General features: G+C 36.1%; 1 protein-coding gene across 3 annotated transcripts in view; it reads left to right on the top strand.

Annotated features, from left to right (window-relative positions):
• Nucleotides 1–24,736, top strand: part of unc5db (unc-5 netrin receptor Db) — a 226,405-nt gene that overhangs the window by 70,161 nt on the left and 131,508 nt on the right. The window contains exon 1 of one of the 3 annotated variants that reach the window (XM_051894038.1): nt 7,613–7,906. The exons of the other annotated variants lie outside the window; for them this stretch is intronic. Coding sequence (XP_051749998.1) covers nt 7,798–7,906 — 109 coding nt within the window. The 5' untranslated portion in view covers nt 7,613–7,797. Of the gene's footprint in view, nt 1–7,612; nt 7,907–24,736 lie in introns of those variants that run through there. 3 annotated transcript variants of the gene reach the window in all.

Here is a 24,736-nt window from a genome sequence, read left to right on the forward strand (position 1 = left end):
AATGACAAAAGCAGTGTTAATTAATTATAAAAAAAACACATAATCTCATTGTTAACACTTAATAAAACTTCAAAATTAATTATATTTCCTTTAGATTTTTTTACTTTTAAAAACCTTATTCGTCAATGACCCAATTACGAGTTCAAGAACTTGAATGGCCATAGAAAAAAAATATATTTTTGAGTGCGAAACTGAGATTTCGTGCGTCCTTTAAGTGGTCTTGGAAATATTGGAAATTATGTGTTCCGAGCACATGAATGTCCAAGTAATGTTGTATTTACAAGTGGGAGTAAGTTGGGTGAATAAGTTGAATTTGTTACAAAATTTAATTTTGATATGAGTGATAGAAATTAATTTTCCTCATTTCCCTCATCATGTGCAGTAGTTTTTTGGGTTTATTATTCACAATAGTATAATTCTTTTGTCTTGTTTAGGTTAAGTCTGTGTTGTTTACCAATTGAGTGCATGACATGTTGCAACAACGAATGCCAGACTCTGAGGTACAAGTTTCCCAGGTGCACTTGAAGGCAGCATAGATACCTGAGTTTTGATATTGGAAGGGGCAGTAGGTTAATCTCGTGATCCATGGTGACAAACAAGTCTGATCTGAATGGGAATGGATGATTTTGCAGCTTTTTTTTTCCAGTAGAAATTTGCAAATGCACAAATGAAGTATACAGAAGTCTGTAGTAACAATATATCTGGGCCACTGCATGATGAGAAGGGCATTCATTAGTCAGGAAACATAGTTTTTGCTGGTTTGTAGTGAAGCTCATGATTAGTGGTTGAGTATTTCTCTAAGAGCAGGGGTTTGAAAAAAGCTTCTCTCATCAGAAAAAGTGCCAACAAATATACAGCACTTGAAGGCAGCATAGATACCTGAGTTTTGATATTGGAAGGGGCAGTAGGTTAATCTCGTGATCCATGGTGACAAACAAGTCTGATCTGAATGGGAATGGATGATTTTGCAGCTTTTTTTTTCCAGTAGAAATTTGCAAATGCACAAATGAAGTATACAGAAGTCTGTAGTAACAATATATCTGGGCCACTGCATGATGAGAAGGGCATTCATTAGTCAGGAAACATAGTTTTTGCTGGTTTGTAGTGAAGCTCATGATTAGTGGTTGAGTATTTCTCTAAGAGCAGGGGTTTGAAAAAAGCTTCTCTCATCAGAAAAAGTGCCAACAAATATACAGCACTTGAAGGCAGCATAGATACCTGAGTTTTGATATTGGAAGGGGCAGTAGGTTAATCTCGTGATCCATGGTGACAAACAAGTCTGATCTGAATGGGAATGGATGATTTTGCAGCTTTTTTTTTCCAGTAGAAATTTGCAAATGCACAAATGAAGTATACAGAAGTCTGTAGTAACAATATATCTGGGCCACTGCATGATGAGAAGGGCATTCATTAGTCAGGAAACATAGTTTTTGCTGGTTTGTAGTGAAGCTCATGATTAGTGGTTGAGTATTTCTCTAAGAGCAGGGGTTTGAAAAAAGCTTCTCTCATCAGAAAAAGTGCCAACAAATATATAGCACTTGAAGGCAGCAGATACCTGAGTTTTGATATTGGAAGGGGCAGTAGGTTAATCTCGTGATCCATGGTGACAAACAAGTCTGATCTGAATGGGAATGGATGATTTTGCAGCTTTTTTTTCCAGTAGAAATTTGCAAATGCACAAATGAAGAGTGGATAATGATGATCTTTGAGAGACTCAAACAGATTCATTAAAATAATTTATTTGTTCACCCTGTGATTCTGGTGATTTTAATTTCTTTGATGCACTTCACTGGCTCCCCTGCTGAGAGTCAACAGTTTCCCAGTCTATGCTAAACTCTTTGTGAACATGCTGTGTGCTGAATAATTGACTGGGGGTCTGATCAAGTCCCAGTAGCAGCTGGTCCAACAGACGCCATGCCGCTATCACACTTCATCATTTCATTTCAAACCATTGATAATATCTGTCAATGGTCATCAGTTGTGATGGCCCTGAATTCTAGAAATGGAAACCTAGCAGTCAGTTAAAAGTATACACAAGTCTGTAGTAACAATATATCTGGGCCACTGCATGATGAGAAGGGCATTCATTAGTCAGGAAACATGGTTTTTGCTGGTTTGTAGTGAAGCTCATGATTAGTGGTTGAGTATTTCTCTAAGAGCAGGGGTTTGAAAAAAGCTTCTCTCATCAGAAAAAGTGCCAACAAATATACAGCACCCACATAAATATAATAAGACTTGTCAGTTTTTAAAATAGCCATATTTTTACCTTTTGTATTTCAGACCAATGCAAGAAAGGTTTAATCTGGTTGAGCTTCTTGTCTGGTGCAAGCATTGCCCTATGACACATTTTCCAGCTTAAATTGATCATTAATGTCAGCAGTATATATAAAATAGTGGACAGAAACCAGTCCTGCATTGAGTGACCTTTTCAGAATAGTGTAAAGGTGATGTATGCCAAAAGAGTTAGAGAAAGAGTGCAGCTGGATGTCAGAAGCCTCTGTGTGATATCACAGATTCAAGTGTTTCATCAAGATGAGGACCTGTTTGCGATGTTATAAAGGCTTAAAAATGGAAGAGAGTGAGAATCTTTATTGACACATTTCAATTCTTGTAGACAATCATTTTCAAATCAGAACATTTGAACAGCTTGTGCGTTAATTACATCTGATGCTTTTAATGTTTGTTTTATGTACCGCTTATGTGACGAGATTCATGCTCTGTATTGGAGTTGAATGACAGACATGCCCATACCTTTTTCAACTGTGAAAAAATTGAATATTTCAGGCATTGTTCACATTAGAACGGATGGGATAGACTGTGTCCCACTTCTTAGATTAAGTACTATTTAAGTTTGCTTGATGGCTGCATTGTGAAAGGGTTACTTTTAATTTACACTTGATTTTTAATGTTTATTTCTTTAACTTGCTCATATAGTGCAGTACATAAAAATGATGCAAGAAAAAGTTGTGCGTGACAGTGGAAACAAACATCACTGTGATGAAACTATTCTTTTTGTTCCATTTCATGTGGAAGAAGGTCAGCAAGTGGGTAGCTTCACTGCTGTTAATCGAAAGAAATTGGTCAGCAAACAAGCATATGAATATATATATACAGTATGCAGTTTTGGTATCTATATACAAAGGAATTCAGTGGGCAACATTTCATTATACATTTCATTATACATGACAAACGCTGGCACTTGTGCAGCTTTCAAAAGGTACACTTTTGTAGCTTAATTATCCCTGAAGGGTGCATATTAGTACCTTAAAGGTTCTTAAAGTGTTCATGTTAGTGCCTAAATGGTACATATTAGTACATTTTGAAAGGGCACCACCCTAATAACAGCTTTTTTTCTGAGAGTGTATGGACTAAAAAACATTTTTGCAAAATCTATTTTGTGTTCCACAGAAAAAAGAAAGCCATACAGGTTTGGAACGACATGGGTGAGTAAATGATGACAGAATGTTTTTGGAGTAACTATTCCTTTAACTGTAAACTGTACAATGCTTCGGTTTTCATAGAAAAAGTCTTGGAATCACAGCATAAACAAGCTTAAAGGCCATTCTGAATTGCCATCAGACCTTACAGAGATAACCGAATGAAGGCAGATATTGATGCCTCCTTAGATTACCTAAGTGCTGACTATCAGTTTGCCTTCTCCGCTCAGGGGTACAGCTCGAATGCCAGATTTTCATTCCATTGTTCTGCTCTGCCAGCTGCAAGTCGATTACTCCATTTACTTACCCTAAGGAGGTTAACCACAGAGCAAGTTCAGGGCCGCTTAAGAGACTTGAAGGCTAGACCTCTCCAATAGCAAATGTTTACTGCAAACTCACCATATGGAGAATCTCTGTGAAAAAAAGGTTAGACCAGTTAGCTGTCTATCCATGTTGTAGTCTAGTCTCTGGTGTCAGTAACCTAATATATATTCAACTTCCTAGCTGTTAACCAGATGGTACGTTGGAATCATACACAAGCGTGACTTCAGACACATTTCAGATTAGGTTATCATTTGTGGATGATTTGAAGAACATCCTCGAAACAGAAACATCAACAAAACTACACAATCCGTAGACCGCTTAACAAGTTTGCTGAATTTTAAGAGAGCAAACATATTGTACTGTTTGTATCGTCTAAAATTATATCAAGTTTTAAAGGATTCAAAGAACAATATTGTTTTATATCAGCAGTAAAATGGAAAAAAGGGGTAAACTTTCTGTATTTGATGAATGAGAAGACTGCCAAAAACACTGGCTCATTGCTCATTAAAATTTCTCCCTTCCTGAATATATTGCCCATGGCTCATTTGATCCATCCCATTGTGTATTCTTACTGTACTTTCAATGTTTTGGTGAAGTTAGAGCTCATGCAAATGGTAGCAATGTTAGACCAGTCAGAACGTCTCTAGAAAAAAAAAAAAAAATCCATCTCCCAAAAAGTATTTTCTGATGAAGCTTACTGTTTAGAGAGCTGTTCAGAGAGCTACTTCAAAGCCCAGAAGGTTGATTCATATATTTACATGTTCAGTGATAGCAGTATAATAATGGAAAAATGACCCCCCTGTAACCCCCAAGCATATATTACAGTTTGCTTGTTAGTAGTTCTTCAGCACTATATTTCTCAGTTTCATGTTCATGGAATCAGTGCATTCTGGTGCCCTACTCATCTTTAAAATTTGATACAAATGATGAATAATACTCTGTAATTCTTCCTTTGAAAGATTAAATTTCAGCTTACCATAAAAAGCTGAGGAAAACAAAGACGTTCAGAGCCTGCTGGAAACTATCCTCCTTGCAGAAACAATGAAAGAATGACTCCGATGAACATAGGGCGACTAGCCCTACAGGAATCATTTACAATTACAACAAATTGCTGTTTCATCTGTTTTATTTTTTATTTATTTATTTTTTTGTCATGCTGTTAAACGTATGGTGCTGTCACCTCCAAGAACAATAGGTCTATGCTGTGAGGAACCTTAATTATTAATAAGATTTTATGGAGGGTATTTATAGCTTAACTTGCTCTGATTTGTGTATGTTGATGGAGCTGTGTGATTACACAAGAACCATTATTAAGCTATGACATTAACTTTGTGTTTTTAAACACAAACAACCTTCAGTTGTTTAATTTCCTTGTATATATAGAAATGTGTCCATTTGAATATTGACCTTTATCTTTACCTCAAACTTTCCTCATATGAAATAAGTTCCCTTGAAGCACAATGATATACAAACTACCCCAAATACTCATACCCACTCTAAAAATCATTAAACTGTTTTTCGTCAAACTTTGTAATGCAGTTTTCCTCTGGTAGGAAACAAACAATGCATGATATTCCTCTTTTGCATAACTCAGTTTAGAGAAAAACGTTATGCTTCTAAATGCCGCCCACTATAAAAGGTTATTCACATTATACATTCGAATTGCTTTCTCAAATGTAATATTGCCCCCTCAGGTGCATCATTTATGTCTATTGGATATGTAAATTGTTTCTTACTCAGTGCCTCTATCCAACTAAAGCCGAGATTATTGCATTATTGTGAATCTATAGCATGAAAACATTATACATGTTTGCACACTCCTCCATTACAGTGGGTTACATTACACATCCTTTAATGTTATATGTGTATGTATAATATATGTTATTTGTGTTAAGCGTTCTGTAGATTTTGAGATGTTGCTATTTACAGAATAAAATGTTTGCTCAGCAAAATAATAATAATAAAAAAACAACAACCAAAAAAACAAGCAATGGAAGATATTAGCATTCCGGTCCTCAAATTTGTTCACATGTTCCAAAAGTTCAGACTGCATAAGGATTTTTCACTGTTTGTATCACTCCGCTTATATGTGTTCACAGCTTTTCAGACTAGAGTAAATTATACTGTAAAAGATATAATCAACTAAAAAAAGTGAGTGGAAGTAGAGTTTGCCTAGAGCAAGGAACAGGTTTTTTGAAAGTTGAAACATCTGTGTTTTCTTTGGAAAAATGGAAAAACTGGAGTGGAGCTGGAGTCAAGTGGAATCTCTAGTCCAACAGTGAAGCTTGACGCTTTGACGTCTTTTGGAACGGTTTTCATTAGGGGATAAGAAATATATGAAATAGCTGGCCAGTTTTTGTCTAAAACATACAGTAAACTTTAATCACTATTAATTGTTTACAGAGCTATATTAAAGTTGCAGTACTAAATAAGGTTGTTATCTGAGACCTTGTGCCAATGGCTGAATCACAGCTGTGCTGATAAAAGATACAACAGCAAGCTTGTTTTTATATGATATTGCTTCATTTATGTGCATAAAGACCAGGAGCCAGATTCACGAATATCTTCTTAATAAAGAAGTTAAGAAAATTCTTAAGATAGAATGTTATAAGTGCAAATATTTTCTTAAACCTGGTTAGTGTCTTCTGCTAGTTAGTGAAGCATCAAAGAACTCTCTAAATTCCTAAATAACAGATTTGAGATTAAAATAATATCAGATTTGTCTCATTTTAAATAAACAAAAAATATAGATGAAAAATTAACTCAAGTAAGAAATCTACTTTTGCTATTGTTAAATAAATGTTCAGCGATATCTCCCAAAGATTTCTGAATTTTTGCGCATTTATTTCTCTATATATTGTCGATATGGCAACTAGTAAATCAAAGATTCATCATGCTAGCATATGTGGAAGTGTTTAAATCATGTGTGTTACAACTAACCCCGTGTTAGGTTGTGGTCCGTGCTCCCCTATAGTATGAATGTGTTTAGTATGAATGAAACGTCAGAACGCCGGCTCATTATTGGCCGGCTCCTGCGTTAGCATCACACACATATGTTGTGCTGCTGCTCACGTGAACAGCGTTGGCCAATACTGAGCCGCTGTTTCTAATATTAAGGTTGAAGCATCGCAGTCACGTTGACTGTTTTAACAATGTTTTTACTACTTTTCTGGGCCTTTAATGTGGTAATTTTGTTGCTTTCTATTGAGGATAAAAACACCCTTTTGGATGCAAAAATATCTTAATTTGTGTTCCGAAGATGAACGAAGGTCTTGCGGGTTTGGAACAACATGAGGGTGAGTAATTTATGGGTGAACTAACCCTTTAAAATAAGAAGAAAATAGCAGTTAAGTAGAAATTTATACTTAAGAATGTTTTGTGAATCCGGCCTTAGATTCCCAAAATAGTTGGCTTTTACATCCAATTATACAGGATATTTTCACATGTAAATGTATAGAAAAAAGTACAGAACCTTGTTTGTACCATGAAATATTGAAAGACAATATTCAAAAAAAAAAAAAAGAAAAAAAAAAAAGAAGAAGAGACAGTGCAAGTATTTTAATTAATTAAGAAATTCAGCAGCTTCCACAGTCATTTAGCGTTAAACTGTTTTTACTGAAATCATTGACAACAAGGTAATAATATATCTCCCTATTAGATCCTAGACGACGCACTTCAAAAGCTACATCAAAATTCAATTAAATGACAACGCGATTTCTTACCAGCGTAACTGCGCGCACACATATTCCCACCTGACTGGTGCTGATGCTTGTGGTGAACCTGACTCCGCCCACCGCGGTGCGCTATTGGCTATTTCGGCTAGTGAGCGTGCGGTACCTGCAAGTCTGAGTGCACTAGAACGAGGCTCTCAAGCAGGGAGGGTACAAGCCTGCACGGTGTCTGAAGTTCGGAGCACAGGAATGATGTTTCCTGATCATTCAGAAAGAAGTCAGAGCATTAAAGTGAGAGAGACCAATAGAGCAGAAAACAAGGAACTGTCACAGCATCATAAAAACGGGCGAATTTACCCCCTAAAATGATTGAGAGAAACAGAATAGAAATGGGAAGTACTGTGAAGCGACGTCGGCGCTTTTTGGAAATCATCCTGGTTCTCGCGCTTTGTCCATCGTGCGCCAGCGGTCGAGGTAAGAGCTATACGTGGGAGAAAATATGTTTTGATATTTACAGTTTTATCAGCGCAATAAACCTCTTGTTGTCATTAGTTCAACTTTTATACTGGATAGAGAATCTCACAAGACCTGTTTGATCTCTCTCTTTGACCACGCGATCTTGCACGCGGTAGCGTTATTTAAGCGTAATTCTTTCTCAGAAAACGGACACAGAGTGCGCAGTTTTTAATACGTATCTGTAGCTACTAAGTGAGTATTTTGTGTGTGTGTGTGTGTGTGTGTGTGTGTTTTGGCTGTATATTCGTCGTTTTAATGGAATCCGGTATATGTAAACACTGAGGTGACTGACATTGAAATAAAAAGTTAGTAACATTCTGTTCTGAAAAAGAGCAGCAGTTTTCCCACAACATCCGTGTCAAGATTATTAGGAAAACTAAAGGAAACTGAAGAAATATGTTGAGAGAGCTGGAGTACGTTAAGTATTTCCATAGATAGTCCATGTTCAACAGGCGACCTTAAGTACATAGTTCTCTCTTTCTAGCTCACATCTACCAAATATCATTATTGTGACACTGTTAAATTCACTAAATGCAGATCTGTAATTTAAACCTTTTGCTGAAATCAGTTTGTGAACGCATATAGCAGACTCAAACAGTACTTAATATAGTATGTAGTCAAAAGTGCCTATTGTCCTGCTGTCATTTTACATACTCTTAATTTATGTGGATTAAGGTGAAGTTGACTGTCATTATTATTCATTAGATATACAAGGTTTATCTAATGAATCTTAGATATACAAGGTTTCCACTGTCATGGAAAGATCAAGGGAAGTTAAAGCAAAGTATTTGTTTTTGAGCAATTATATAGGCCTACTGTGTTTTGTGTTTTATTCAAATAGTACGGTTCATTGTTAGTTCATTAGATTAGGTCCATTAATTAACAGATACAATTTTTGATTTTAATAATGTATTAGTTAATGTGGAAATAAATTAAGATTAATAAATGCTTTATAAGTAATTTCATGTTAAAAAAAGGGTAATTAATTAATGTTAACAAATTTTGAATCCCATGTTCATGGAAGACTTTTTAAAATATTTTAATAAAATGTAAAAGTGTCAGATTTATACATGAATCTACATTTTTCCAAAAGTATTAGATCAAAAATCTGTCCTTGGAAGTGCAATCTCTATAAAACTTGATATATTTTCAAATTATCTAGTTGTCACAAAAGACTAAAAGCCTTAAGGCTGTTTTTGCTGCACAAAAGGTCAGCTTTTAAGTCTTGGCTTGTTATTTTTGTCTGAGATGTCTTGAAGCTTGTCAGGTTTGGCTGTTCTGAAATCAATGTGGATGAGCATCATATGTTCACAATGACTGCAACTCACATGAAGGGGCAGTAACTGAGACCTCTTGCGTGCTACACTGCTCTCAGCAAGCCCAGTGGGACCTATATGAAACTTTAAAAGGGTTCTCAATGTATCCACCCGAGCGTGCGTGTCCCGCGGATCCCACATAACGGCACGCAATGGTAAGCTTTCTTTTTTTCCCCCTAGAAGGCGGCGGCACAGATTGCATAAGTAAATTAAGGTCTATCAGCAAAAGTTTGGAAAAAACTGAGCTAAAATGTGACTCTATAGGTAATCTTAAAAAAGTTGTTAGTTGGCGGAGGTGCATTAATTCATTCTCAATATTGAAAAGATAGATTTGGCATCGTTTCCTGTCATTCTCATGCAGGCATATACCTCAGCTAGAATATGAAGATCTGTGTTGTAGATATGACAATGCGTGGCCTTTACCAAGTAAGTTTTAACCAGATGCCCCTCATTAGAAGTTGTTCACTTTTGCTACACTTAAATATGGCAGCAATGTGATTACTCTTTTGCTCTTATTTTTAATTAATAAATATGTTTACATGCACTTTAAAAGTTCGATTTCAGTCAGACTAAAATCAATATATATATTTTTTTAAATGTCATGTAAATGCTTTAGTCCGACTGAATTTTTTTTTTTGCAAAGCCGGACTAACAGTCCTACTTAATGCTAAATATGTACAATAATCATGTGCATACAAGTTAATCGGAATAAGTTGGACATGTGCACTTGCTCGGAAAGACACAGCTAATGTTTATTTAATGTTGAAGTTTTTGATTGAGCATTGTGTAATGTTTACTTGGCAGATGGATGAAGAACGTAGCTTGACTATGCAAAAACTGTGCATGTAAACATTTTTGTTTTTGCCTTGTTCTAAATGATTTTGTTTGAATTTCAATTATTGCACACACGTACAATGCAGTTTTAGCAGCAACAATCTAATTTTAGTAGCGAAATTGTCTAGCCGCCAAACTCCGCCAGTGGACCGTTCAGTGAGAGTAAGCAGCCAATCTGGAAGCGACAGAGGTTCTGTGTATTTTCTTCGCTGTTATAAAAATCCATCACCAACTCGGGTCTGCTAACAGTGTGCCAATGCAGTGCTGCTCACTGCTCAAATTTACATTTAAATGAAACCAAATGACTGAACACTCACAGATGAGAGTCAGTAAAAAATCACCACCTCCTTGTTTTGCAAAAGTACAATTCTCTACCTGAAACTGTTATTAGGCCCTAATGGGATCTGTGTTGGTAAATAAGGAAATTACATGATCGATCCTTGTTTTTGTGAAAGAAAAACTATTCTCATATATAGCCTCCAGAGATTGAATAAATCTGGTAAGAGAGAGTACCTAGAGAGCGTAACCTTGAGCATTATTAACTCATTGCCACACTTATGAGTGTGCAGAAAATAATATGGGCTTGCTGTGACTGCTTTCTCTATGCACTTCTTCAGCTAGGGGCTCTGTGTAAATATTTATTTTTTGGATGAAAGAGTGAATTTAACTTCATTAGTCTAAAGTAGAAGCAATGTGGGCTGATCCACCATCAGGCATTTATTTTTTCTTCTGGTTTTCATCACCTCCTCTCCCACCTTCAGAATGATCAGTGCAGTCAGTAAAAGCTTTTACATGCTATATACACAGACTCATATTCAAGAAATGTAGAAGGAATGTTCCATTTCAGCCTTTTTGTGTCATTCATATTTCCTTTATTCCAAGGATATGCAAGCTTATGTTTGAAGATGCAAGATAATATCTGGGCTCAGCAGAAGCTTTCACACATTATGCAGCATTTGCAAGATCACTTCCGATAACATCTGAACATGTGCAATATTATGTATTAGTCATAAGTGTTAGATCTTTGGAGGCATTATAATCAAAAAATGTCTATTGTTGCCATCAGTGCATGATTTATACGGTAGATATATTTACATTTAGAGAATGATTGTCTTAAGTAGATATCAACCGATATTGATTTTATATATAACGAGCGATTATTTGCATGATTATGTGCCCGATAACTGATATACAGAACTGATATTATTTCTTTTTTTGACAATTATAATATATATAATTATATTATAACAACACTGAACTGAACAAACAGTTTTTTTTCTCAATACATTAATAATAGACTAATAGCCAAAATAAATTGAAAAAGTCTAATGTTTTCAAATGGAGAACATAAATAAATGACAGGGGAGTCTATCAACTTTGTATAAATATAATCATTCATTTTAAACTACAGTTTTAAAAGGTTTATGTATAGGCTAAGTAGTGAAGAGAATGGAGGCAAGTTATTTGACCTCCCCTCAGACACAATGCTTTAATGACAGTCTAGTACACAAATTTCCATTTATTGGTGAATCCAATATTACAGAACTGATTATGGAATTTTGGAAAATGATGGAAAATTGCTTAAATATTAGTAAAAATATTGGTAAAACCGATTATCGGTTTAATCTCTAAAGGTTGCCTTTTTTCCCAGAAGTCAAGAATGAAGCTGCAAAATATGTTTAGGCAGGATTTAATACACTGTAGCCAAAAATGTAGTGCAATATATAAAACAACAACAAAGGAGTTGCGTGTCAGGTAAATGTTAAGGCATATTGTTTTTCTCTTTAGAGATGCACAGTATGTTTTGACCTCAAGGTTAAATATGAATATTTACCAGCTTTTTTGCCTTGACTAGAGAATAACTCAAATCTTCTTACAATAATCTACACAAATGCTCTAAATGGCATTGCCGATAAAATCTGGAAGCTTGCCCTTTTCAGTCCTCAGAAATATCCCCATTTATCATTTCTTTTTGTGTACAGGACCAGCTCAGTGCATATGAAAGTTTTTTTTTTTTTTCTACTTTTGTAGCGAAATAACAAGCAAACAGCACTATTTTTATATAATTGTGGTTTGGTAGATCACTGGTGAAGCACTGTGGTGTAAAGAATTATACAAGTTTTGCTGTAGTAAATTAATAGAGTGCTACAGGAATGAGTCTTAAACCTGGAAGTTTTTTTTTTTTGTTTGTTTTTCTCGGTTTCAACACTGGTAAGTCATTGTGACATTGAGGTTGTGGGGTCGTGTTGTAGTTAATTTATAGCCTGACCTTAACTTTTTACTTCTGCCGATTGTTCAGGCTTCAAATGTCTTAAAAGTGAATCATTTATGAAGATTATCTTGATGAATAAATGTGTAAAAAAATCATAAACTTTTGTTGGTCACAGAGCTTATTTTCTGCAATAATCCAAAAGCCAGTGGAAAAATCCTATGATTTTTGTCGACATGGATTTGCAGCAGAACTCCGATATACTTAGACCTGGTTTTTCTGGTTCAGGAACCTTTTCCTGAAGTGTTGTCATTGTTTACAGATGGCACAGACCAAATGAGCTTTTTATAAGCCGGTTTTATGATAGTCCCTTTTGCCTTGGCAGTTGTTAGGTTTGCAGGATTTATTTGTGTCTGCTCTGCAAGAAGATCAGTCTCTGTCCTCCTGTAAATTGTTTTATCCACACACATTAAAGTGAACCATGAAATATCCAAAGTGTTCTTCCTCTCATTTACAGATTTATTTACCGCTACATGCAGTAAAGTTCAATTTGCAGGCCTTCCCAAGGCATCAGAAAAGTATTATTGCAATTCAAAAGTGCATCTTAAAGAAGCACAGTGTTCTGTCTCTGAATGAAGCCTCAAAACATTGGACAGTTTTTTTTTTTTTTTTGGTAATCTCCCTTTGGGTCACTATTTCTCAAAGGTTTTTTTGTGTAACTACTGTAGAAATGCAGCGAGTGATACATTCCCCTATAATTTGAATCAGACTTTTTGGATTGTAAGTTTTGTGTAGTATTGCTGTTTCACGATTATGTAGGAGTGTATAACAGGATATCAAAAGAAGCAATAAGTGTGGGGGGGAGAAACCAAACTTTGATCATCTCTGGTGCCATTTATTGATTTTTTTTTTCTTCTTTCAGCTTGACTAACTTGCACATTATACATGCACACTTTCTCCGATCTGCTTTGAGTAGTGTAAAATCACTGTTTGAGTGCCTCAAGCCATTTTTGCTCTCTCTTGTCTGTGCTTTCCAAGTTTCGATCATAAGTGCCCTTTTCTTTTGTTCCAGTGCCTAAGTTTTCTTTAGTGCGACCTACAGTGGGCTCCACCCGCCTCTCACTGACACTACATTCTTCTTATCCATCCCAGGAGGATGCTCGGCAGCTTTTTTCTTGATTTAACCTGCACCTACACCAAGGGTCATGGTAATTCTTGTGCTTTTTGATGCTGCATTTAGGAGTCAGAGAACTAGAAGAGGACAAAAGAGTTCTGGAATATTCTGTAATCATTTCACAATGCCTTTGATCCAGTAGAATGAAGTAGGTAATAAACATTATACTGCAAAACAAATTTTTTTTCAAGTGTGGAATTGGTTTTAAAACTATTAGCTCTTCTACAGTGATTTTCATGTAACTTGATTATTCATATACCAGCCATTTCACTTAAAGATTCTCTGTTCAAGCCAGTAGCGTAATGTTCATCTAGAGGTTAATCTACCTTTAAATCATAAGCAACCAATTAGGCACCTTATGACACTTACTGTTGAAGCCTTTGGCAGATTACTGGCATTTTTGATTCAATCACGCTAAAATAAAGGCAATATTTCTACCCTAACCCAAAGGTGACCAATATTAATTACTCTCAAATTAAATTTAGCATAGATATTATGTTATTATTCAGCATAGATACGGCATGTGTAGTCCAAAATAGTCATATTGATATTCATGAGGTCAGAGGCATATGCACAGAAGCAAGGGTGAGTGGGAAGGTTTTACAACACTGTATAAAACCTTAAAAAGTATTCAAAGGGACAGTTTATGTTGTAGACGTCTCAAGCTCTTACCTTGGACCATACACTCACATTCATGTATATATAGAATAAGGGTCAGAGCATTGGGTCAGCTGATGGGCCAGATGAGATTTAGCTTACGCAGCAATAGGACGACAGGAGGAAGCTAGATCAAATGGAAAACCCTCTGAGTAATAACACTCTCACCTTGAAGTGCTTTACAATATCACATTACACATTAGGTCAGTGCCAGAAATAACCTTTTTTTTTATTTTTATTAAAGGGCAATATTTGATAACTCAATTTTTAGTGGATTTTTGCTTTTATGAGGGTATATTTTTTTCTTAACCATATAAAAACACAGGGCATCATCAAACATTCAGTTTATATCACAAAAAATGCTTTGGATGCTGTTTTGTTGGCTGCTGCTTAGGGGCTTGATCAGAAATGTTTTTTGTTTGACGGTATCTCCAAAGTATACTGGATTCAGACCGGCGATCAAAGCCAAACTAGAAAAAAAAACAGCTTTATAGATTTTCAAGCAAATATCTAACGCCTACATTTCATTTTTTTTTTTTTTTCAGTAGGTATAGAATCGTGGATTACCTGTAGATTTTATAAATGAACTGATGTCTTTCAAATGCCCCATTTTTTTCTTTTTATTAGTTCAATGTCTTCCAAAAGAAAATTCCCAAATTAACTCAGAAAAGATTGTCGGAAGACTAATTTTACTTTTTAGTGGTAGAGTTTTCATTTTGGTTGTAGCAACTGCAGCATGTGACGAAGATCTTTCATTTGTATTTCAAGTCTAGTCTTGTTGTACTTTATTGGCTTACATCAGTGGCGGCTCGTGCGAAAATTTTGGGGGGGGGGGCGCAAACAAACCGAATTAGAAATGCAGGACTGAATGTAATTGTTAAATAACCATTTATTATACATTATATAATAATGTATCATTACTACTTAGCTAAAACATGGAAAATTCAGCATTAAAAGCATGCCATAATGTAGGGCTGGGTGAAATGGCCAAGAAAAAAAAAAAAAAAAAATCTCTGTATTTTTGGGCTGAATGGTGATCTCAGTATTTTGTACATTTTTCTATTTAAATTAAAAAAATCTCTATTTAATTAAATAATATTATTTCACATCCTGCCCAATATTGTCCTACAAACATGTGAATGTAACGGTGTAGTCTATGCTAGGCCTATATTATGTGCAAAAAGGGGTCAAATCACATTAGGCCTACATTCTAACATTGTAACATTACAATCTAAAAACAAAATAACGCTTTTTAAAGCAGAAGTTAAATTCACTAAACTAAAAATGAAAATAAATAAAAACAAAAGCACCGACTAATTATTAGGCTATTTTGATCACCCTACAACAGTCACTTTACAGTTACTGCCATTATAAAAATACATTTAGTTGTAGGTTTGAAATTCTACACATGGCACATTTATGTTTGCCAACAAAAACAAATATTCAACAACAAATATTTTAGCAAAATGTATATTTCAGTCAGAATTATTGTGCTTCTATACAACTGAGCTCCGTCTGTTTGCCGTGCATGCGAGCGGCAGTGCTCGTTTACAGAAGTTTGTGCTTGCAAAGGCTCGTCCACTCCTGACAGCAAAATGGAAATATTTTCTCGACTTTCTAACATTTACAGATGGCGAATATGTCTGTGAAATGTAAGTTATGCACTGAGGAAATTGCTGGATGTCACTTCAGCCTAAAGATTATTAATAGAGGTATGTGTTAGGGATGTGACGGTGAGAAAATTTTCCCACCAGTTAATCGACATGTGACAACACCGGTAATACTAGTGTCACCGGGGGGCGGGGCCTCAACCTCTTTTTTTTTTTTAACCGCGTCTTTTTATGCGTGGAAAGCGCGGCCACGTCGCTTTCTCCTTGTTTCCAAAGCGCTTGTGCTCCCGTGGCAATCATGGACTGCGCTCTCCGCGACGAGGAATGTTTTTGACATGAAAAATAAAAACCCGCCCTGTACAGCTATGATCAGCTGTTCGGCTGAGCTTTCGATGTTTTGTTACGGAAAGGCAGACTTTTACTTTCAAATTAACAGCAATTGCTTGAATGGTGGGTTACTCTTACTGAAAAACACTCGACAAAACTGACATTTTGGCATAATTTGTGTGTGTTATGGTTCGTTAAGAGCAGAAGAGACACAGAAGAGACACATCGCGCGCGATGTGTGTGTGTCACATAGGCAGAACATTCACAAGACAGCGCATTCTCTTTTGCCTTGTCGCGCTTGAATGGTTTAAAAGCATTAGCATGAATAAGAGCTTGATCATATAATACAGAAAATGGATACTACGTTAATTGCATTAAATGCAAATATTTTTAACGTGTTAAAGTGAAAAAAAAAAAAAAAAATTAACCCCGGTGCCGCGGTGGGCAAGTGATGAAACCGGTGTTGCGACTGAACACCGGTAACACCGACTACCATAGCAAGCCTAGTATGTGTGTTCCCACCAATCGCTGCACAAGTTAAGGTTACGTATGATGACGAAAGCACGCTAGTGCTAGCCCTCCCGGAACCCATAGAGATTGCATTGCAGTGCCTGCAGTTCGAAAAAAAAGTTCTTTGAGTGGAAGTCTATGAGAACACTCTGGGTGATTCTCAGCCAGAGTGAAATCGCCCAAAAAGAGGCGGTACTCCACAGAACGTGACTTGACGCTGATTGGACTATATAGCCAGAGGCAGAACAAACAGTCTAGAGCAGTGACAGCTAGCGTAATACTGTGGTTGGATGTGATTGAAAAAATCCGTCCCTTTCACACTTTGGTGGTGTGTCGCCCTATCGCCCTAATGAAGAAACGGCCCCTGGTTTACATCTTTTGTATGTTGTATTCACACTTCAAAAACATGAAACAGAATTGAGTTCTCTTTCACGTCTTCTTGTGCTAGAATGCTTTAAAATGGCAAGTTTAAATTGGCAAGACTGAACTTTTTTGTTAACGCAGCACTGGCCCAATTCTATCAACTGTCCCGAGCCATCGGGCAGTCCTTATTGCAAACACAGAAGTGTGATGAAGACTTATAAGTGTCCACAGAGGCATTAACATTTTATGCAATATCTATTCTACGCAGTAAAATATAGAATAGAATAGAATAAAATATCAGATAGCCCCAGTTTTTTTTCTTACCCTGCCTTAGTGACGTTTCTGTTGCTTGATATTCCTCATTAAATATTCGTTTATGCATAGTATTTCATAGTTATAGTTTGAAATAAGTTTCACTTGAGCAATGAAGCTTTAATGAAATGGCATTGTTTTCTCCGATTATGTTTTCTATGCTTAAAGTAATGCTTGCCTTGCAACATGTTATGCATTTAAGCGGTGGCTTATTATGTCAGTTCACCATATGTGCACATCTAGAATCATGTTTTTTGGACTGCTCGCATGACTGAGGTTTACTGCATACATACCTTGTCCTTCATTTTGTTCTTCATCTTCATAGATGCAGAAGGCTCATAGTGATTTAATGTCTCATGCACTGGAAGGACACGCAGATAAAAGCCATCTATCCGAACTGAAAGATCCCCCCGTTCCCATTTCCATATATTGCTCGTCCTTGTTGTGTGTATAAACTGTCTACTATCCAAAGGACAAATATCAAATTAGGGAATACTATTAAAATCACACCTGAGCTCTTTGAATGTAAAGACAGACCCTAGGTCAGAGAGGGATTTTAAAACTGTCTTTCTACCGTCGTTAGAATGTCTTACGGCCAGGACTCAGGGACTGTTTGTATGAATACAGAGTCGGCAAAAATGGCAGCATTAATGGCTGTGACATTTTATCAAGGAAAAATGAGCCACTACATCAACCGAATGGGCATACATGTCTAACGGTGTAATTTGTTTGTGTAAATATATCAATGAGTGGGCAGGCGAATATGAATTTTGAATAAACTGTAATTAATGGAAACACATTGATTGTGCATCCAGGGTTCAAATAATTAATGAGGTACTTTGAAATATTTATGCTGTCTAAATGAAGTGCTTCACTGAAAGCAGTCAGGCTGAAAAGTAAACTCAGCCTATCTACTAAATATTAAACAAAACATTAATCTGTGAGCTCGCTTTTCATCGGTGAGGGCTGCGGGACTATATCAGAGCAGAATTAAAGTAATTATGTTCACTGCTAGAGAGAATTGCAGTGCTTTGTCATTAGATCATTATGATGTGTCTGAGGTCAAAGGTCGTAATCATTTCAAAGCCTAAGGCTACATATTCATCACATTAAAATAGGTTTGGTGTTATTGTCTTTTCTAGTTGCAGGACACAAGGTATGAATTTCAGCACATTTTCCTGAAAGTTTTATTGAATATGAAATTTTGGACCTTTCACATTTTGAATCTGCAGTACTTTGGTTATGACTAAAAGCCTATAATTCAGTGTCACTGCTGGGCTGCTAAAATTGCACACCAGTAATCTAGCGGATGTCACTTAAACACTAAATCACTGTGTCAGACAAGGTACAGGGTCTGTCAACTTAACAGTGATTATTACATCCATGTCTATTTTGAGATGTATCCTCTCGGAAAGCTAGCACATTAGCATTTGAAAAAGACGTGCAGGCAAAATGAATGTGTTGAAAATGTGTTTAAGTAGTTTTGAAAATTTTATTTTCAATCAAGTTGAAGCAGTTACAATTTTTATGCTTGAGATGGATTTCTTAATAGCTAAATATGCCCAAATTTCCTTACCCTTTAAAAAGGAGAAGTCTGCAAAATGCTGCGAGTTTACATCAGAGTAAATATCTTTCCTAATTCTTAGTGCTGTGTAGCTGAAACCTCTCTAGTGTACTGCCAGATAGCATAAGATCACCAGTCATTTGTGGCACTTGAGGCAGCTCAATCCATTTGTGCTCATGGGTTTGAATCCCCACATGAGTGTGGTGGTTACGGTTGTGGCTCTGATTTCATTCAGATCAGTAGAGGGAATGGCACAGAAGGCAGGAGGGGAATTAGCTGGGGTTCATTTGGTCCGTGATTAATTTCCAGCAGTAGTATTAGTGACTCTTAGACACAGTAGGGTGTGGATATTGTAATAAATACTACAAACCACTCTCTTGGGTGGCGTGTAGTTTTTACACTCTAAGGTGTGTGTGTTTTTTTTTTTTTTTTTCTGCTCAAAAATTATTTTTTTTGTCATATTTTTCTAGGTAATCCCTTATGCTAAATCTTTTAGCGTGGCGTGTGGAATAATCTGGGGATTGAGAAGATATAGAAACATACTTTTAAGTGGCATTTTTTTTCTTGTATAAATCTAGCTAAGACTCTAGTGGTAAGTTTAAAGCCAAATCACTAATGGATAAATTATCAATAATATCAATAATTTTAGTGACACCCAAAAAGGTTGGGTTAACATGATAAACAAACCATCACAAATCCAAGCACAAATAAATTTATATGCTACAAATTTCCCTTGGGTTGTGGTCAAGTTCAAGACCTGTTTAAAGAAGAGACTAAATTTAGAAATTAGGTTTAACAATTTCAGATATCTAAAAATATCTGCATTTCAGATAAGACTGTTTTAGCAGAAAAATCCATAATAATGCTATGAATTGTCTGGCATTGTGGCATATTTTGATAAATGACATTTTCTATTTGCTTCAGCAGCCCTGGTATTAGACTTTGATAAATGTTACTTTCCTTGGTTTGTCTTCAGTCAAAGGCCTTTCTTAAAGGCCACCTTTGTCATCATCACCGCTTCCTTTTGATGAGCTGAAACTTGCCGCAGTTATAGGGATTTAAAAAAAAAATACAAACATAAATGTCAGGGTAGGATTCACATGCACTGCTAGAATTAGCTTCTTTCACTGATCTAAGACTGTTTCAAATCCTAAACTTTTTATTATACATGGTCTATTTTTAGATCATCTTAAAAGGAACACCAACAACTGTATTGGCGCTTCACACAGCTTTATCAAAGGTAGTTGTGTCTCGATGTGTCTTTGGTCTAAGGGCAGCAACACTGGTGTAATTACCTGCTGAAATCGGAGAGGACTGAAGCCCAAAGCAAATGTGCAACAAAATAAGATCTTGATCTTGGACTGAGAGGCAGACTGGTTGAGAAGTAATAAGAAGGCGTGATATCACAGGGGAGAACAAAGTGCAGTGATTACATTTATCTCTATTGGTCTGCTATAGGGCTGCTAAAGGAGAACAATCCCTGAGCTCTCTATGCAGCAGGTCTACAGGCTTTACTTGCTCTGCTTTTATTCAAGACATATCGGAAAACAGTCCTCTTTGCAACAGTCCCAACAATTTGGGCAAATTCATCTCTATTTAGATTATGTTGGCATTTCTGTGCAGAAACCATGAACAAAGCATAGAGCAAAGATGCCACTAACACCAAAACAATACATTACAGAATATTCATTTGCGCAACCCAATTTTGCCTGTTGTTTTTATTGTCTTTGTGTTAAATGTTAATATGAAAAAAAGTACATACATTTCAGTCACATTAGCGAAATTTCAGTAAAATTACACAGGCAAAACAGCTTACATAAAAGTCACTTTCAAACCAGAAGTCATTTTTAATGCTTTGTGTTGGTCAACACTGTAAATCCGGTTGACCAACTTGATCATGCTGCGAAATCAGTGTGGGGAAATCTTTTGACCTCACACGAAATTCCAGATCGCATGGATTACTATTAAAATGGAAGGACTTTGTCAGTGAAAATCCACAGAACAGCGGTAAGTGTGACCGCACCTTTATTCACAGCATTTATTTTAGTGGTTTTTCATGTAAACGTTCTAGATGGACATTTTTGGATGACTGAAATGTTTTTTCTTTCTTTTTTTTTTTTAGTGTCTCATGCCATGAGCACCTTGTTTTTAAGATGCAGTATCAAATAAAAGAATTTGAACTTTTGAAGTTGAAAATGTTTGCTCCCTTCATTCGGCACCATTTCGTTTTTCTCCGCTGTTTTTGAGTTCAAGCACATGTCTTGTGTGAACGGCTTTTAAGTGTTAATAACTGTAAATTAAACCATCGACCCCTTCGTCATGTGCTTCTGTCAGGGCACGTTTCTCTATAATCCTCACTGACATTTCGAACACAGCATGTGTCTTCACTCCTATACTTTTACAAGAAAAGAGCACTATCAAGGCTGTTTGAACTTCAGAAATGTAGCTGACAGTTCATAATGTTACAGAATATATTGGTATCTAAAGGCCAATTCACACTGCACCAACACATTCAATCTGCGAAAACAAGCACTGACCAATGGAAACAGACGCCTACATGCAGGGTTAACACGCTGATCTGACAAAACCCGATGAAATGTCTATTGCCGTTGGTCGGCGTCTGTCGGTGCTGTGTGAAAATTGGTTTTTCACCCAAAAACTAAGATTGTCTTAATTTACTTGCTCTCATGTCATTCCAAACCCATAATATTTCCATCTTCGAAACGCAAGTGAAGATATTTTTAATGAAACCTCGATTGAAAGTATATTCCATCAAAACTATGACATCTGAATCATTTATTCCAAGTCTTCTGAAGACACACAATCGCTTTATATGATGAACAGATTTAATTTTGGCTTTTATTCACGTATAAATATTGATCGAAGCGCATACATAGATTTATCAAATATGGTAAATGGAAGCTCAAATGTGCTTGCTCTAAGGCAGAATTATTATTTTTGGGTGAATGGTTCCTTTTGGTATTTCTAATAAGCATACTTGCAGTTATGTTATTAAGTTATGAACAGGTTTATGCAACAATTAATTCTAGTCTACTCATTTGATTTCACAAGCAGTGTTCCAAGAGTGATGATATTTAGTTCAACAGCACTAGAATTTTTCACTGTTTGTATAACTTGTGAACCTTTTTTTTCTGTATGTCATCTTTCTTTGGCTTCTTTTGGAAGTATTTTCATTAGTGGGGTAAAAAAAAAACCAAAAAACCCCCAAAAACATTTGCTTTCTTATTTCTGTTAACCCATTTTTTAGTGATTTTTTGTGATTTTTTTTGATTGAGCAAGATTATGATCTTAATTCAGTGATAGTCTCTTTTGTCCAACATATGCAATTTGTGTATTTTAGTTTATAAAACTTTTCCTCTCAGCTTTTATGATTCTGCATCTCTTCAGCACTTTTTCATGCAGATGTGGCTCTGGGAGGGTGACATGACAGGCAAACAAGATGGATACTCCTCCATTATCAGTGGGCAATTTTTCTGGCACCACATCCCAGGGGACAGTGCCGATGTGATGTTTATTAATCGTATGTGTATAATTTCTAATAAAAGGCCTTCAGCACAGTACTGACTTTGCTCTCCTGAACACTGTTTGGACTGGCAAGACACATTAGTATGCCAGTCCACTCGAGTGAATAAGAGGTATTGCTAATGCACCTTGTAACCGTTTTTTGGACCAAAATCCTCTTGTGGGATTGGAGATTGGCCTGAATGCATTTTAGATCGTTTAGAGGGAGAGAGATGAGGGTGCTATTATTACATTAATGACAAAATGGTGCAGTAGTTCCTCTTAGTATGGCATTTACATGTCGCTGTGCCTGCCTTTGTTTTCTTGGAGCATGTTTTGTCACAAGTTTCCTACAGTAAACGGGTTATCTCTGCATTTAGAGGAGATGCGTGAGAGTGCTAAAGCTAATTTAGTTTTGTTTTCACAGACTAAGAGGCGGGAAGGCTGTTGATGGGCTGGCAGCCAAGAAGGAAGAAAAGTTTTAATTAACTTTTTTTCTGGAATGTGTTCTCGAACTTTCTAAGTATTCACACCAAATATAAGCAAGATAACAAGTCATTATTTCATGAGTGTTTTTGTTAGAATAGAAAGAAAGATGTGCAAAAGAGATGAAATATGATTGTTGGCTGTTGAATATCATACAACCGTAATGCAAAAATAATAAAAGACTTTCTATCACTTTGATTGACAGATTTAGTTTTACCATATAAGCAGGATATTTAATTGGAAAGGTCTTTTGCATGATTTTATAGTTTTATATTTTTACTTTCAGATTACTGACCTTCATGTTGTTCTGAACCTGCCAGACTTTCTTCTGTAAAGCGCAAAAGGAGATATTAGGCAGAATATTAGTCACTGACAGCCTCAGTCACCATTGACTTTCATTGCATGTGTTTTCCATACAAATGTGAAGAATGACTGAAGCTGTCTTTTTACTAATCACCTTTTGTATTTCACGAAAGGTTACAGGTTTCGACAACATGTTGAAAAAATTACTGGATGATGATGACAATTTGTTGGGTGAACTATTGATTTAATAGTTACAAAGTCTTTGAAAAAGTTGTAGAGTACTCAGATCTGCATGAAAATACAATGACCAATAGATATATTATGAGTACCAGTATATATTAATATCCCTGTAATTTATTGATTAAATAATGTTTATCATAAAATGATAAAGTTTTCTTCTTGGCATTTTCTTCTATACAGTACTTTGAGATTCATGGATTTAAGACTAGCGTGGAATTTTTGCACTCAAACCACTGCCTGCTGCTTCTTCTGATTGTTTTTAGATGGAAAAGCTGCTCATAACTGCTGGTCTAGGATTTTCTCTGTAAAAATAGCATATTGGCGATTTGGCAAACAGTCCAGTCAGTGCGTATATGTGTTTGCGTGCTGGAGAGCGTCAAAGGTTTCTATTTACAACGTGTTTTTGCAGTGTTGAGCAATGTAGCCAATCACAGACATTTCTGTTGATTTCTTGAACGCAATGGCCTATAAGAGGTGTTTGAGTTAAGAATCCACTCACAGCCCAAAGCTGGAGATTTGTCCAGAGTTCTGCACGATTGCAAATCATCTCATTATAACTAAGTGTAGACTATGTAAATAGTAGATTCATTGTGCAGTGTAGACAGCCTCATTGATTATAATTGAAATTCATGAGATTGCGTCATCGCGATGAACTAGGATAAGTGACAGCTTTTTAGTGATTATAAAGGGATCGCTCTTTGCACACTTTCTAGGCATAATCCATTTATAATTTGAATAAATCTTTTGTTTTTCGTGCTTGACCAGCGGCCATGTACACGCTGCAAAGTTTCGGTAGTGACAAGACTGCTAGTGTAAGACTGCTATCTGAGCCTCAGATTATACTTTGTTCATGTTAGATTGCTGTGCAGTCTAAAAGAATAACCAAGCCATCATATTTGCTGATGAAAGCATATTTATCAGTTTATCTGCAATAATTATCTGCATACTGTAAGAGCGAGATGGCCTACCTGCTAATGGTACCACAATTACAGCTTTGCTTTAGTTTTCAATAAGTATGTTACAGTAAACATGGGAAGTAGGATTACCCATGCACCACATTTCATTCTAAAAAGCTGCACAATGTGTTTACATTGCTTTTGAGAATGGCACAAACATTGAGATCAGATTAGAGGTTCATTGAGGGCTACATGATTAATCAAAATAAAACTAAAATCACAAATTGGCTTGGTGCGGTTATCAGAAGCTGTGATTTTAATAAATAAATGTATGTGCTGCGACTTTCAGAGTGAAGCGCGGCACTGAGTTCTTACATGTGAGCAGCTCATTATCTGCCGGTGTTTGCAGCATCTCAGAGTGGCTCGGTTCACAGTAAATGCTGCTCCACATGAACTCCATCTCTG

This window comes from Ctenopharyngodon idella, chromosome 5 (assembly GCF_019924925.1).
Source record: "Ctenopharyngodon idella isolate HZGC_01 chromosome 5, HZGC01, whole genome shotgun sequence".
Taxonomy (NCBI): Eukaryota; Metazoa; Chordata; class Actinopteri; order Cypriniformes; family Xenocyprididae; genus Ctenopharyngodon; species Ctenopharyngodon idella.